This window comes from Biomphalaria glabrata, chromosome 1 (genome assembly GCF_947242115.1).
Source record: "Biomphalaria glabrata chromosome 1, xgBioGlab47.1, whole genome shotgun sequence".
In the NCBI taxonomy this organism is placed as follows: Eukaryota; Metazoa; Mollusca; class Gastropoda; family Planorbidae; genus Biomphalaria; species Biomphalaria glabrata.
This window is the reverse complement of record NC_074711.1, coordinates 79746332-79763501: the sequence shown is the minus strand read 5'-3', so window position 1 is coordinate 79763501 and position 17170 is coordinate 79746332. Positions and strand designations below refer to the sequence as shown.

Below are 17170 nucleotides of genomic sequence, written 5' to 3'. Positions count from 1 at the left end.
AAATCTACACTTTTTTTTTTACACTTTAAGTTTAGAAATTGAAATTCTACATCTTAATCTAGTCTATTTTAGTCTAAACTAGATCTAGAAATTCTAGATCTAGACTCTAAAATAATTTTAATTAGAATATAAATCCAGATCTAGATATACTGTAATAAAAATCTAGATCTAGTTTAAAAAATCTAGATTAGATCTAAATCAAGATATCATTCCTTTTTTAAACGCGAGTCACATAACGAGGCTTAATAAACATTACTATACCGAGTTCTTTTTTCATTTCATTTGAAGAATTAATTCCATATAACGTCAGAGGGAAAAAAAAACACTACGTCACACGGCCTAGGTAGACTAAAAATCGCCTTCATCTATAAGAGCCATTTATCGAGTGTTCATAGACTTTGGTGCACCGAGTGCGTTCTTTAAGCATTTCATTTAAAGAATTCATTCCATATGACGTCAAAGGAAAAAAAAAACACTACGTCACACGGCCTAGCTAGAATAAAAATCGCCTTCATCATTACGAGCCTTTTATCGAGTGTTCATAGACATTGGTGCACCGAGTGCGTTCTTTTAGCATTTCATTTAAAGAATTCATTCCATATGACGTCAAAGGAAAAAAAAAACACTACGTCACAAGGCCTAGCTAGACTAAAAATCACCTTTATCAACACGAGCCATTTCTCGAGTGTTCATAGACATTGGTGCACCGAGTGCGTTCTTTTAGCATTTCATTTAAAGAATTCATTCCATGTGACGTCAAAGGAAAAAAAAACACTACGTCACACGGCTTAGTTAGACTAACATATGTTTTCATTAATACAAGCAATTTTTTCGAGGGTTAATAGACATTGGTGCACCGAGTGCGTTCTTTTAACATTACATTTAAAGAGTCCATTCATATGACGTCAAAGAAAAAAAATTCCATTACCTCACAATAGGCTAGTACCGGTACCATAAAAAAAAATGTCTTTATTTACACGAGATATTTAACGAGGGTTCATAGACATTGGTGCACTGAGTTCTAATAGATATTATTTAAAAAGGATCAAAGCCACATTGTTTTTGCGTTTTGTCTGTCAGTCGGTCTGTCCGTTATCTTGATATAAAAAAAACAACTAAAAGTTATTAAAAATTGATTAACCTTTATTTTACGTTTCAAAACATCGCAATAATTTTTAGGTATGAACACAATTGAAAAGTTTATATAATAGATTGTTCCGGATGTTTGTATAAATAGTAAAAGAAAAAGAGAATTTCAGATAAATGTAATACCGTTAATTAAATTTTTTGGATGGTCTCGTATAAAAATTAGATGTACTACAGCCACGTGGAGAGATTTTCATACCTTACTTTGGTGTTTGGATTCTGTTTTACTTAAAAATCGGAACATAATATTAACGATAATTAGATTTTTTAATGTTTTAGGTAGAAAGTTAAATGTACTGTAAGAGAGTAGTGAGTTAAAATATTTTTCATAAAAATCCGTAAAAACATTATTTCGTAAATGAGAAGATTATTTGTTTATTAATTAGAAGAGGGAGTTCAAACAATTATTTGGCGTTAGTAGATTTTTAAATAAATTCGGAAATTTCTGGCGACGATTTGTAAGAAACAAAATCCGGAACTTTCTTTATCGATTACAAAACTTCTATGTTATGTTTTACAAGAAAATTAAATGTCTAAAAAGTAATTTTCAGTAATCAATTCTAGTAAATTACTTTTTTTAAAAGCCTTATGCGATTTCAAACAATCATTAGGCATAATTCATGTTTTATAAAACAATATCCGGAACATTTTTACACTTAATGAAATATAAGTCAGTATAGAGATTTTGATTTAGCATTAATATGCTATTTACATAAAAAACGGAACAACATATTATTGATAATGTGTTTTTGCAACGTTTAAGCATGGAAATTGAATGTAATATAAGTTAGAAGAGCAAACAAACATTTGTTGGCGTTGATTAGTTTTGCACAAAAAAATCCGGAACAATCAATTTTAGATACTTAAAACTATTGAGATGTTATGGGAGGAACATTAAAGGGTAAATCAGATTTTCAATAGCTTTTAGAGTTCTAGTTTTTTAAATCTAATCGTGACGGACAGACCGACCAACAGACAAAACGCACAAAAATAAGCTTCTTTTATTCGGATGGGGGCGCTAAACAAAAAATAAATAAAATCTGATTTTTAAAAAAAGTTTAAGGAATTGGTTTAGCACCTGATCATGTTGCGACGTTACGCTACTGCACGAAAATCGCTGCATAAAAAGTCCATTTAAAAAAATGTGCGTGATATTTACATACAAAGTGCATTATTAGCCTTTATAAACAAACAGAAATGTTTTCTTTTAATTTTAGCAGCTAGTTGACCAGAAAAAACGTCTTTAACTATTATTTGTATTTGTTGTAAACATTTCCTGTACATTTTAAAAATATATTTGACTTAGTGATACTGAAAATACACAAAAAATGTCCATCTTTGTTAGCATATTGTAACATTGCCTCCCTTACATTTACGTAATTGTTTTAGAATTGGTGTATTTTTATGAAAAAATCGCTTGCATAATTAATTTTATAAATTAAACGGTTTGCTTTTAGAAAACCAAAAGTAGCCGTTGCACCTAAACTTTTCAAGCCGGATTTAATGATGAAATAATATTTTTCATATCTCTTCTAGTTTTCGAGATCTGAGTGTGACAGACGGACAGACGGACATTTTGCACAAACCTAATAGCGGCTTTTTCCCCTTACCGGGGCCGCTAAAAAAACATATCATTCGTGTAGTTATATAATGATGGTGTAATATATTCTATTTCAATACTGTGCGAGTAGCTGAACCTTTTACTTGAAAACTTGTAAATGAAACACTCGACGAGAATATTAGCAATATGTAACTACCCAGTGAGTGATTTGTCTGTGAACTAATAGTTTGTGAATAGTCTGAGAGCCATTTGTCGAGAACCAACGGTTGGTGAACTATTTGTCGGGTGAACTATTTGTCGGGTGAACGATTTGTCGGGTGAACGATTTGTCGGGTGAACTATTTGTCGGGTGAACTATTTTCGTGTGAACTTTTTGTCAGGTGCTATTTGTCGGGTGAACCTGTGACTTGGCAGGCAGCGAGCTATTGGTCTAAACTGCCCACAGGTTGTGACGTTGCAGGTCAGTGTTCAGGCCTCCTATAACGAATGGCCTTGTCCTGGTTCGCCGCCCAACCCTCGGACTGTATCAGTATGTGTCTTTCCTTTGGACACATCAGCTGCGTCAAGGGGGAAACTGATGTGTGGGTGACATCATTCCGGCCATAGCTAATACCCAGGTATTTATCTCATTTTTATGAGTTGATCCATAGACGTTTCGTGACTGGTGGAGTTCGTATGCATGAATCATATTAGATGTGTTAGTAGATCTTATTTGATATGTATTTGTGTGAGAAGATCTTATTTGATATGTCTTTGTGTGAGTAGATCTTATTTGATATGTCTTTGTGTGAGTAGATTTTATTAGATATGTATTTGTATGAGTATATCTTATTAGATATGTATTTGTGTGAGTAGATCTTATTAGATATGTATTTGTGTCAGTAGATCTTATTAAATGTGTATTTGTGTGAGTGTTTACTATTCAACATATCCATAGGACTATATATATACTGTTTTTCTAAATCCTGACTTCTGTATTTCTGTATTTTTTCTTTTAGTTTCTTAATAATTGTATAGTACAAGCTAGGCTTATTGTTATGTGAAATATTTTTGCATTTTTTGGAAATAGAGACTTGTTGCTGTAATTGTTTATAACTTGATCAAAACATTATAATGTAATATTTACATTGTTTACATATTGAGAAATGTTTATTGATCAAATGCCTAAATGTACAAGACCCTAGCCTAGACCTAACACAATGATGACTTATTGAAAAGTACCTTCTCAGTTGATGAAGTGATAGCAGGTAACCGCAACTTTAGTAAACATTAATGTATTGGTATCAGAGATAATGCAACCTATGTAGGCCTATAGTACATAAGTAGGCTACATAAGTGATAACTTCTTCAGTCCCGGAATTAGAGGCGTCAGTAGAAAAAAAATCTTAATACTTGGTTCCCAAAATATTTAGATCATAGACACATTTTGAATGCTTACTGCTGAACTACAGAAGAGGATCTTAGTACAACATTAAAGAATGGACTGGCCTGTCATTGAAAGAAATTCTATTTCAAATCACAGAGAGAAATGGAGAAAGACGAGCGACAGATCTCATGTGGTGCCCGAATCGTTCAACAGAGATAGGGTTAGATGATTGTGATCTAGATCTATATTATTAAGAATAAAATATTCTTTAAACAACTAAATTTTAAAAAAGTCAAATATTCCAATGTGTCGAATTGTTCAAATTGCAGAGGACCCAAGGTGTAATATTTATTTTTTTTTCTAAAGCGTGCATAGAACTTTAAAAGCTTTCTTTGTTAACTTGTAGCCGCTTACTGGTTAAAGCTGGGAAATAAATCGAAGACAGATAATATTGTAAAAAGTAGAACTCAAACTTTCACGCCCTTCAGATACGAAACAATAGTAAACTAGAACTCAAAGATGGCAGCCTGGTGTATGGTATGTTCTCCGGGCAATTGTCTGGGGACCGAACTCTGCCCGCCGCCATTCTCTGCGGCCCTGTACTAGGCTTTGGTTAGGGTGTAATTATACACAAATATTGAAGTATGTTATCACCAACACTCTCTATTATCGTTCACCATACATTAATCTATATCAAAAGCAGTGACATTAAAACTATAGACCTTTCTGTCGATAATATGAAGAACAGGCGTCTAGTATTTCGGGGAGAAATAGGATGGTTTGGAACTGTATATATGTTTACCGCTGATATGTGTCATGTAAGTAAAGATCTATAACAATAGTTTACTCGTATCTTTGAAATAAAATTTAATTATCTCCCTTCATTATGTTTCTTTAAAAAAAAAAAAAAGTTCGCCTTTCAGTCCTTACGATCTATGAAACAGATGATGTCAAGGTCACCTGTTTCTGCGACCCACCGTTAACAAGGCTGTCATGTGGCCAGCACAACGACCAACCGCCTTTGCTTTTCCACAACTAATGTCAGGTACCCATTAGAGCTGGGTGGACTCAGAGATACCCTAAATCCTAAAGATCCCGAATAGAAGAATCCCAGCGTTCACCAGGTTTCTAAAAGTAAAAATAAAAAGTCCTAATAATGTCATTATCTGAATATTACACGTTTCGGAATACGAATGTCCTTGTTGCGATGTACGGAAAGGTTCGTTTTCATCAAAGACAGTTTCAATAGCTCTTCCCGACAGCGTTCTAGTCTCTTATGGTTTCTTGGAATGATGGATCCTAAAAACAGAGGATGAGGCTCAGACTACGGGACCGTTAAAAATATTGTTTTCTTAATACAAGGAATATAGGTAGCTGTAAAAGCAAGAACAAGCCAAATAATGTCTAAAAAAGCAAAACAAAGAATTAAAAAATAAAAAACCTAACGTCATTATTCATTAAAACAACTTGTGTAGTTCACATAATTTTTGCGAAAGTGCCTGGATCTCAGTGTCTGGACAAATGCCCAGAGCTATGCCAAGATTAAATGGCTTCATGAGTATTTCAACTTAGCTTCTCAGCTCAAGACAACCAATGATATTAGGGATTCCAGGCCCGCCTTCAACAAATACCCAGAACCTAAGTATTTTGATGTACACAAATAAACGGCACCTATATTTATAATAAAAATAATAATAATAATAATAATCTTTATTATCCGTAAGGAAATTTGTCTTACAATTTGTGCATTACACCAAACAAAAAACATTATAACTATAAGAAACCAAAGTTGTACATTCACACCAGACTCACTCATAATTTACATGTGACAAAGTTTATATCAGATTGTTCTTATTTAATGATTTGAATTCCAGTTCAACAGAAACAAACATTTCAGGGATTCCAAGTCCGCCTTCAACAAATACCCAGAATATAAATATTTTGATGTCCCAAACAAACGACACTAATATTGGCAATAACCCTAGGCTGTCTTAGAAATACAAAGGGTATTTAGATCTTTGACAATGTCACACTAAAATCAGTCTTTGATATTCTCTTCAAATTGTGACTTAGTCTGAGACTTGCAACGTCAAGTGACAACATTTTATGTCTGACTGTGAATAAAGAAGGTTAGGTTATTATGTTAGGGTGGTGCTGTGGTGTGTGGTCCAGACGGCATTCGTGCATGAAGAACCGTGCATGTATGACAGTGTACGATCCCTAGACGACAGTCAATTGTTGACACTTTGATACGATGGCTGGGACGCTTCCGACAAGGGCCGTGAGCTTTATAGGTAGTTGAGTAGAGCGGACCGAAAGGATGGGTGGTGGCAACTTAATCGTGCGTAACAGGCTGTCCTAGCGCAGTTCTGAGTCGGTCACTGCCCAATAGGTGCATACTTCAGACGGTTACGAGAAAACTACGACACACGGTGTCGCCACTGCATCGAGGACGATGAATCAGTAGACCGCATTCTTTACGTTTGTTGCGTTCTGCATGAGGGACGATAGGGGCAAGGATGTGATAGAGAGAGAGCTGGTTCGTGTGCGGCATTAGGTCTGTCCTTGTACGGGGGGACAAGGTGAACTTAAAACTCACTGCCAGCTTAGTTTCACTTGCTCTGAGGTAGTAATCTCAGCAAGGCTCTTTACCAAATGGTGCTTCTGATTCGGTGCTGTGGTACAGGTCTATGTTCCGTGTGAGCAACTGGTCATCCAGCTTCGTCCTGAGGGAGTTTTAGGTCACGATGTAATAATCTTAAATTTGGTGGGAACATCCAAAATATGTAAACCAAACAAAATCAAAGACTCGATTCTGCATGGTGCGTTACGTTTATAGAATTTTGACTCTAAAACAAAAGTTTTTATCTCCACCATCTGCACTGAAGTGATCAATAACCTGATTGGTTTATTTATTATAGCACGTAAATGTTGGCTACTCCATTATCATAGCCGGGTGGAGCAGTAAGGGAGGTAAAAACAAATGGGCGATGTAACTTGGTCAAGAAAGGAGAGTTATTGAACCTGAACACGCACAAATTGAATTATGAAAAGGTCATCGACAAGCTGTAACAAAGTGATTAGGTCAAGATGTGAACTTTGAACTCTGACCTGTGGGTAGAGAGAACTGAGAAATAGGATCAGAAAGATGGAAGGCAAGAAAAAAAGAGAGAAACAAACAAAGATAGTGAAAGGAGAGAGAGAGAAAGGTGAAATTGGTAAAGCGAGAGAACAGTAGAGAGAGGCGGGGGGGAAGATATAATGAGAACGAAAGAAATAAAAGAAGAACAGATAAACAAAAAAGGAAAAGAGAAAGAAAGAAAGAGAGATTCAGAGTGAGAAATAGAATAAAAAAAACATTGAAAGAGATGCAGAGAGAGAGAAAGAGAATCAAAAGGGGGTAAAAGAATAAAGAAAGAAATATAAAGAGAAAGAAAAAGTGAAGGAAAGAGAGAAAGGAAAAAAAAAGGAAACTTTAGAAATACGGAGACAGTTTGAGAGACAGAGAGAGAGAGAGAGAGGGGGGGGAGAGTAAAAAAGAAAAGAAAGCCTAATGATTGACGAGAATAATATATGACTATACTAATACTATATATCTGGTGCTAGACCCCCCACGAAGTGCTTGGAATAACAACTTTTTTTTTTCAAAGCAAGTAGACTGAAAAACAAATGGCGCAAGTCCACCGCCTCTGTCCTAGCAAGAGTTGATTTCTCAATGTGATAGGTTGTTGAAAAAAAATATTTTGGCATGCAATCTTTAAAAACAAAACCATCTCCTCTTATTAAACATTTAACAGATTCTTATAGGCATAGAAGGGAATCCTAACAATGTGTCCAGTTTGTGCAGCTTTTAAATGCTTTAAAATAATGAGACCTAGTCTTTGAGGATAGTAGATGAATGGTTTCATAACTAAGCGTCCTATAAAATGATTATGGTCATTCTTAGGCTACCATTTGACAAAGGAATCTGTCATGCTTTCATTTCCATTTCATCTTTCATTTCCATTTCATCTTTCATTTCCATTTCATCTTTCATTTCCATTTCATCTTTCATTTCCATTTCATCTTTCATTTCAATTTCATCTTTCATTTCAATTTTATCTTTCATTTCCATTTCATCTTTCATTTCAATTTCATCTTTCATTTCAATAGTACTTTCTATTCTTAATGGTTTCACTTGTTTTGTTCTTGTACGCTCCAGAGCGTGTTGTACCGCAACTATTTTCTTCCACTCTGTACTAAAATTTATTTTCCGTAAATTCATTCTTTGCTTCATTTGATTTTATTGTCGATTCCAATGTGGATATCTTTCATCCAATCTAGAAGAGAATCTCTTCAATCCACACAGTGTTAAGTCATAAAATGCGACGCATGAAAAAGTTTTAATAAATGCCTTAACAAAGTCAAAATATACACACAAAAAATACCTGCATAGATCTTCCCTATAGCAGCATTTCTTCTATTAAAAAAAAAAATACAGCACATCTTTATTAGTAGGTTAACGGTTATTGCTATTAATAAAATACTAATACGTTATGACCATTGATACTATTTTTGGAACTCTCTTTTAGTATTTAATCGTAATGGTCTTTCTTCCCCATTTCTCAAGCCGAATCATTTTCACTATCGAAGAAATATTATTGATTTATTTCATTCATTCTTTCAGTGGTTTCACGTCTGCTTCGAGCGCTGTGACAATACATGTGAATAGCGTCCCCTTTCTTTCTTCCAATGCCACCAATGTACTCTCTTTGATCTTTTGCTAATCTCAGCCTTTTCTAGCGTTTCCCCTCCCCCTTTCTACGTTACTTCTTTTTCTTCCGTGTGCTTGTCTTATTTCGTTTGGCCTCCTCTGCGCTGGTTTATCTGGTAAACATTAATGTAGGGGTTGCCTCTTAAGCTTTTTTTATTTTTTACAATACTTCTGACAACACAACTTGGGTAGACTTTATGCTGTAAACAATGTTCCTCCCCAAGTTTTCTTATTTATTCGGTCTTAGAACAAAATGAATTTAGATATAGTGTTTGAATTGGATTTTAAGAAAACCTCGAAATCTACACCACCGTAAGTATCGCTAACGTAATATTATGCTAATTAAATAGTGATATCGTCAAGTGTTTATTGTAATCGTATCATCGATGTAAGCGTGGGATCGATACAATTTTTTTACTCATTAGTATGAAAAGGTAGCAGAGAACAGAAACAACAACCAAATAGAAAGTTGCGATTTAAAAATGTGGCGTTCAATTCATATATGTATTAATAGCATCATAATGTGCCTTATCTTTGTGTCTTTCAGAGTATTTTATTAAATTTTGTATTTGAAGATTATGGTTCAGTGTTTTATGTATAATTGCTACTTTACTTTTGAGTCTTCTGTCCTGAAGGCTTTCTAAATTTAGGGATTTTACTAAAGGTGTTACTCTAGTTGAGTGTGAATATTTGTTTGTTATGAATCTCACTGCTTTATTTTGTGTCTGTTCCAGTTTCTTAATGTTATCTTGAGATGAGGGGTCCCAAACGGAGGATGCATATTCTATTCTAACATTTTAGTTTTATGTTCTTATTTGATTTATAGAAATTTCTTTTAATAAATCCTAATGCTTTGTTTGATTTTTTTACAGTTTCATCAATATGTGGATTCCATGACAGTTTTTCATTTATTATAACACCTAGGTATTTTGCATTTTTTAGTCTGTGTTACTGGTTTGTCATGAATAAGAAAAGTGGAATTAATTTGTTTTAGTTTTTTTTATTACACTTGACAACTGACATTTTTCTGGGTGGAAAGACATGCTCCAATTTGATTCCCATTTCTGTAATTCATCTAATTCTCTTTGTAAAATATCTGTGTCTTGTGTTGTTTTCATTGTTCTATATATTATGCAATCGTCTGCAAATAATCTGACTTTTGTTCCTGAGGTAATGCAATTTGGTAAATCGTTTATGTAAATTAAGAAAAGTAGTGGACCTAAGACAGTTCATTGAGGTACACCTGAGTTTACTGTTAACATAAAAACCTTACCTTACTATTAAACTCCCTTGACATGTGTACTTTCTTGTGGAGATACTTGAATCTTTGAGAAGCCAATGTATTAATAAACTTCCTGTTTACACTTCTCTTGTCACCTTGACGCGTACACCACTTCCCATTCTCAGATTAAGTTGAAATTTTGCATAATTATTCATAGTCGATGACAATACACGAATCAATCCAAAAATTAACCAATTAGTTCATCAATTAGTACTAATTAATTAATTTTGTTTTATATAGCAGAAAGGGAGCTAAATCCTGATAGTATTATTTTCAGATAAACTGAAAGTAATTAGCGGTTCTTTCACTTAGACAAGCTTTATTTGTTATTCTTTCTATTTTTCGACACATTTTTTCTCTGTATGTCTATTAAAATCTTTCTATCATTTTTCTGTGAGTGTGTGTGTTCTTGAATCGTCTGCTAAAATATCAACGTTTTGTTTCCCTTTCCATTTGCCTCTTTCTTCTTCGGAAATGTCTCGTGTACTTGAGATAAGACACGTCAGCCCAATTTGTTCATGCCATGCCAAACACTATTGTCATAATTCATTATCTACAAGTCTTGTACACTTTTAGTCTGAGGTAATGACACATTCAGTGATATCTCTTTCTCTAAATGTATTGTACTATTGTATTGTTGTTTTTTAATGTAATAGCCTTTTAGCTTAGGTCTGTTCTCAGACGCCAAGTCTTGTCTTTCACCATGCAAAGCCAAACCAACCAAGATTCTTTACACACCCCAATTCTTATCAGTGTAATTAAGGAAGCTAAAATACTGCACACACACACACACACACACACACGCACACACACTTTACTCATCAATAGAAGGCGAACAGAGGCTATAATTCTCTTATGTTTTGTTTCTTTGTTGCCAGGCAACAGAGCCCATTTTGATCCTTTGTGTCCCCACAGCTTGATCTTAATAATATCTTAAGAGTATCTTGCACAGAATGAACCTAGATAAGAGGGCGGTCACTCTGTAAATGAAAGGATTTATCGGTGGAAGTTGTTGGCATGGATCATTTTTCTAGGGTTGGTTCTCTCAACCTGTTGATCTGTTAGCTCCAGAGCAGTGTTAATACCGTATTATCTCCCTTTACTTTGGTCTCTTATTTCATTGTAATAAGGCCAATAATGTAACCACCCTTTGTTGACTCTATAAGTCTCTGGTGCATTCTTTTTTTTTTTTTGCACTGGAATCTGGGAAGGTGGAAAACTTCGCTGGCCATAAAACAGATGCCTTCACATGCATGAACTGTAGCAAATTTTGGCGCTTCAGAATAAGTGTGTTAAGTCACAGCTGAGCGTCAAGGAGAGGACGTCACCAGTAGTTCATTTGGGCGGATATATCGTCTTATGAGACAAACTGGGATTCTAGTCCACTTTGTTTTTTAAATTTTATTTTATAAATTACAGACGTTCCTTGAAAAAAGAATGATTACGTCCTACGAGTACGACGTTCGTTGAAAAAAGAATGATTACGTCCTACGAGTACGATTATCCATGTTTTAATCTAGTCGTGCGAGAGACTTTAAGACTCTAAGTCATTGTTTTTTTCTGGCTGATTCAGGCAACCTCTTCCGTGATCCAATGGCACTGAGGAAAGGGAATACTTATATGGCCCCGCCCTAACATCTGGAAAAAGAAATGCAACTTATTTGTGTCTTTCTGAGTTTTTTAATAGGTTTTGTTTTTTTACTTATATGTAATGGTTCAATTATGGTTGATCAAGTTAAATGTGAATATTCCTTGGTCATAAATCTAAAGTCTCTCTCTCTCTCGCTCTTTCTCTCTCTATAGATAGATAGATAGATAGATAGATAGATAGATAGATAGATAGATAGATAGATAGATAGATAGATTTGATAGATAGATAGATAGATAGATAGATAGATAGATAGATAGATAGATAGATAGATAGATAGATAGATAGATTTGATAGATTTGATAGATAGATAGATAGATAGATAGATAGATAGATAGATAGATAGATAGATAGATAGGTAGATAGATAGATAGATTGATAGATAGATAGATTTGATAGATTTGATAGATAGATAGATAGATAGATAGATAGATAGATAGATAGATAGATAGATTTGATAGATAGATAGATAGATAGAAAGGTAGGTAGATAGGTAGATAGATAGATAGATAGATAGATAGATAGATAGATAGATAGATAGATAGATAGATAGATAGATAGATAGATAGATAGATAGATAGATAGATAGTGCTATTCAAAGAACAACTGCATGAAGTTCTCTAGACTATGTTTGTCTCTCCCACTCCTGTTGTACCTGGCACACTGCCCGTGTTATTGACCACCTAGAAGAAACAAATCTCACCTAACATACTTGTCACTTTTGTACTAGAGTTGTTATATATAGCTCTTCAGTTCTCACGTGACCTCGTTCACGTAACATGCTTACTTACACACTGCCGACATACATGTCAATGTCAACAGGTTGTGTACTTTTTTTGATCAAAGACTGATGAAGAGACTTCTGATTATTCTTAGGGCGGGGGAGGGGGGGGGTTCGCTAGCGTTGTCGTGTCTACCACAATGTTTCTCAGTCTGTTACACGGGATCCAGCTCTATCTATGCCTATGTATACTGCCGTGAGTCTTTTTAGTGATGTGCTGGTTCTCCTTATAATAATGCGATCAATATGAAAGTCAAATCTCTCTAATACTTGTTTTTCTTTTAACAATTTGTGTCTAGTCAAACCTAAAAAGAGATTGAAGATAAATAATAAATATTAAAACCTGTTTAAGCAGAGGCGTAGCTAGGGTGGGGGAGGGAGGGGGAAATTTTAAAATCCCCCCGGCCCCCCACTTAAGTCGGCCCCTAATAAATGTTTTTTTACATTAAATATTAAATATTACGTAAAATGCAGGGCCCCTTAAAGAAGTCAAGCCCCCCCCCCCCCCCGCCCCAAAAAAAAAATAATGGCTAATTCCTAGCTACGCCACTGTGTTTAAGCTTGGCATCTGCTACCATGAACAAACTGTAGAAAATCTGGAAGAGTAACTGTATAATTAAAACTGTATTATTAGCTAGTGGTCCCTGTCAACCTCAAACAGAAGAGGTTATAGAATTTGATTTGAAAGTGCTAAAAAGTGCGCAAAAATAATCATATCAATTTTATCTACACGTCCTTTATTCTTTATGCTGGCTGTTTATTACTTTTCGGCCATGCATGAAAATTTCCACTAAAGAAAACACGTACATCAATGAAATAGTGAATAGATAGGCCATGGTTCTTGGAACAGCATGGTCTGTATTTAATCATTATAATCCTTGAAGAGTTATTAGCACATGCTCGTACAGAGCACCCTTATCTCAGGGGGCAGGACAAATATATGAATACGTTTATGAAGTAGGAAGGGTTAGGTACTAGAACAATAAAATACATTTCGAAATGGAAGTCTTAGGCTAATCTTCCAACTTGCCAAATCGTATAAGCCTAGTAGTAAATAAATATGATAACAGCAATGTTTGCTATATTACGTTTTTTTTTTAATTACATTTATATTTATTCTATACAGGTTTTGCAAAGATGATGCCACTTACCAATGAAATTCGCCTTATTTTCACCGCTGTAAGATTGTATGTGGGATCTAGCTTCCTGTAGCTACACCCAATATAAATATGTCTGTACATCTCAATCTTGGTTAACACATCGTGCATAAAACATTGAAGAGATATAATCAAAAAGTGACAGATGCCTTCAGCCCAGAAAGGTCGCTACAGTGAAGATAATGCCAGAAGTCAACACGTACCTTACCAAAGCGATCACTTTTTGCCCACTCTTGCGGCACCAGTTCCTGCTCAAGAGCCATCAACTGTTGGTCATTTCCGTCTAGTGCAGTCCAGGAACTGGGCTTCTGCCTCATCCAGCAACGGACTTACTGCAACATCTCATGACGCAATGGACGAAGGGGACCATCGCGTGGACAGGAAGAAGCAGCTGGCCAGGCGCCAGTTAATGGGTGGCTTGACTGTAACTCATCTCCCGCCTCAATCAGAACTTCCTCGTAGGACCCACAGCTTTATTTTCAGGCCGGACGTCGGCGACTCCGGCCATGAATCAAATCCCGTTTACCCCGATGCATTTCGCCGACAGCGACATAGCCTTATGCATCCGAGACGGTTGGCGACTCAGGTGTTTAGCTCGGCGGTGGAAGTGAACCTCAACGAGCAGAACAACAGGGGCTCGCGTCGTATGATTCACTCTTGGAACGAACTCGTTCAAGAGCTAAACCGCCGTAAAGACATGCTTCAAACGGACAACTTGGATCATTTGGCCTTACCGCTGGACAATGCCTCTAACCACTCCTCCGGTTCCTCTAAAAAAGGCCTCACTCGGCCTTATGGCGGACACACAAACGGAGGCAACACGCAGGTGAACTCTGTTCTGACTTTAACGGCAGACATCCAAACTGACGGTTTGGGGGTGACCAGATACAGGCCTATCACCCCAAGGTTTCTGGCCGGCCTGGACAAGAAAAGATTACCATCCCGCACACTAACCCAACTTTGGGTCAATACTATCCCAGACAATCTTCGTTCGTATCGTGTGACACGGCCAAAAACAACATTGACCTATGACGATGTAACGAACTTTGACAAATAGAACTGATCAAACTGATCTCTTGTTGTACGGGTATTTTTAGTGCTAATGTGTTTTTTTTTTAATAATTCTTTTTATTTCACTTTCACTAGTTCACACCAAATGGACACTCATTTCATTAAAATTTTAAAATATGCCTAAACTTAACGAAATCTAGATCTCCATCTCTTATAAGTCAGGTATATGCTTATATCTTTTTGTTTAGAAACATTATTTTACTATTTTAAAAGTGGCTTTATGTTGAGAGTTTATCATTAAAACGATACCAGACATATGAAGTGGCTGAGTGGTAAAGCGCTTGGCTTCTGAACCGACGGGTCCCGGGTTCGAATCCTGGTGATGAATGGGATTTTGAATTTCGGTATTTTTAGGGTGCCTCCCAGCTCTAATGGGTAGCTGACATTAGTTGGGGAAAGGTAAAGACAGTTGGTCGTTGTGCTGGCCACATGACACGCTCTTTAACCGTAGGCCACAGAAACAGATGACCTTTACATAATCTGCCCTATAGACTGCAAGATCTGAAAGGGTAACTTTGCTTTATGTTGAATAGGTAAATTTGTTACAACTATTGTTCCTAAATATAGAAAGCTTTGCTTCATTAGTCTTAACAGAAACCCTCTACATGTAAGTAATGTCAACACTAATTCCTTAGAAACAAACCATAATTTTACTATTAGAAATATCTTCACTAAGCAATTCATAACATCTCGGAAAATATAGTTGTAACTTTTAGCTTTATGCTTCCGTCAGATTTATTCTAAACCAATAAAATTTTGACCTAAAATATTTTTAATAATAATTGTATTTAAGCGTATTGGGTTGCACTCTTGTTTGTTTATGAACGTACTCTTGTTTCTGAACGATATAGTTAGGCTATTAATTACTTTAAAGGAGAGTAAAGCATAGTACGTCAAGATATCTATGATATTTAAATAAAAATAAATGGTGAGTTCTAAACAGGTCAATTCAGTGATGATAACAGTGACTTTCGATTTGTAAATAATATAGCTTAATTATATAACAACAACTGGAATTATTTGACTCAATATGAAGGCTATTCCTGTGATTTAGAAAACAATGTATGATGCTATTAGTTTTAAGTCTCATTAGATTTTGATTGATCTCATGACGTTGCTGACCAGTGACACTTGGGCAGGGGCAGGAGCACGCAACGTACTTGACCTTGTAGCTACAAACTCAACTGTTTCTAAATCAACAATGATTTTAAAAGTAGAATTTTGTTTTTATAATAAAGGAATAAAATAATTTAAAAGCTATACATAATAATGCCTTGGAAGTTATTGTTGTGTATAACAAATTTGATTTTCCAGATCCACAACTTGCTTGTAATGTGTGCTGTGTTCTGTAAATAGATATCATTTTGTAACTTTATGAAATAATTCCACTGTGTTCTTTTTTTCTTGTACATGGGGGGGGGGGGGGGGGAGGGAGCACCACATTAGGGGGTTAGGGTACATTCTTATATTGCTCTTGTTATATGTGAATTGAGGCCGAAGCGGTGGCTGACTGGCAGAGATCTTGACTTCCGAACCGAGGAACCCCAGGTTCGAATCCTGGTGAAGACTGGGCTTTTTAATTTCGTACACCTCCGACATTATTTAAGAAAATGATTAAGGCGGTTCGTCGCTGTGCTGGCCACATGAAACTCTTGTTAACCGTTGGCCACTGAAACAGGTGAACTGCCCATAGATCCTATGGCCTGAAACGCAAATCTCTTTTTTTCAATATGTCAATATTGTAAAGTGTTTGCCACTGTGAAGATGCGTCTGACATTTGTATATCTTGAGTGTCTTGTTCGTGTGTATATTCATTCATATGCGAGTTTGGTTTGGCTAAACACAGTACAAGAACTACAAGTGAAAGACTAAGTATATACTGTTTAACAATAATTTAGAATAGGCCACAGTCGAGTCTCTCGATAACAGACGGTTTCGCCCCTGAGTCCTAATGCCAACGGATTCAAATAATACCTAAACAAACTAAAACTCACTATCTGCGACGTCACTAAAGGTCGCGTTCAAAGTCCGTCAACTATAGTGCGTCACTATACTAAACAAGTACATACTTTTGTAAGACTATAGTTACCTTTCTATACTTCTGTTGAGAAAAGCCCTACTGAACTCTCACCAACGTGAACCCCTTTGCCCATTGACACTGTGTTGTGGACATGGCATCAAGTTTCTGTACCAACGTCTAATAATGTCGTGCTGTTACTGGATGGTTTTGTTAATTGAGTGAGTTGGCAAGTTCAGGCAGTGGTTCTCATACTTTGGCATACGAGTGGGAAGCCTTTACCTTCCTTCTTCCATTATTTGCTGCCAAACAAACAATTTTAAATTTCTCTAAAAGTGCTGGGAATGTTTGTCTTAAGTGAGTCTTAACCCTTTTTGACTACTAATGG

At 35.7% G+C, this 17170-nt stretch overlaps 1 protein-coding gene across 1 annotated transcript; it reads left to right on the top strand.

Annotated features, from left to right (window-relative positions):
• The first annotated feature begins 8904 nt into the window (after positions 1 to 8904).
• Positions 8905 to 16098, top strand: LOC106062972 (uncharacterized). Its single transcript, XM_056017782.1, has 2 exons — positions 8905 to 9138; positions 13664 to 16098. Exon 2 carries the CDS (start codon positions 13840 to 13842, stop codon positions 14749 to 14751), a length of 912 nt encoding a protein of 303 aa, XP_055873757.1. The 5' UTR covers positions 8905 to 9138; positions 13664 to 13839; the 3' UTR covers positions 14752 to 16098.
• Positions 16099 to 17170: the final 1072 nt, after the last annotated feature.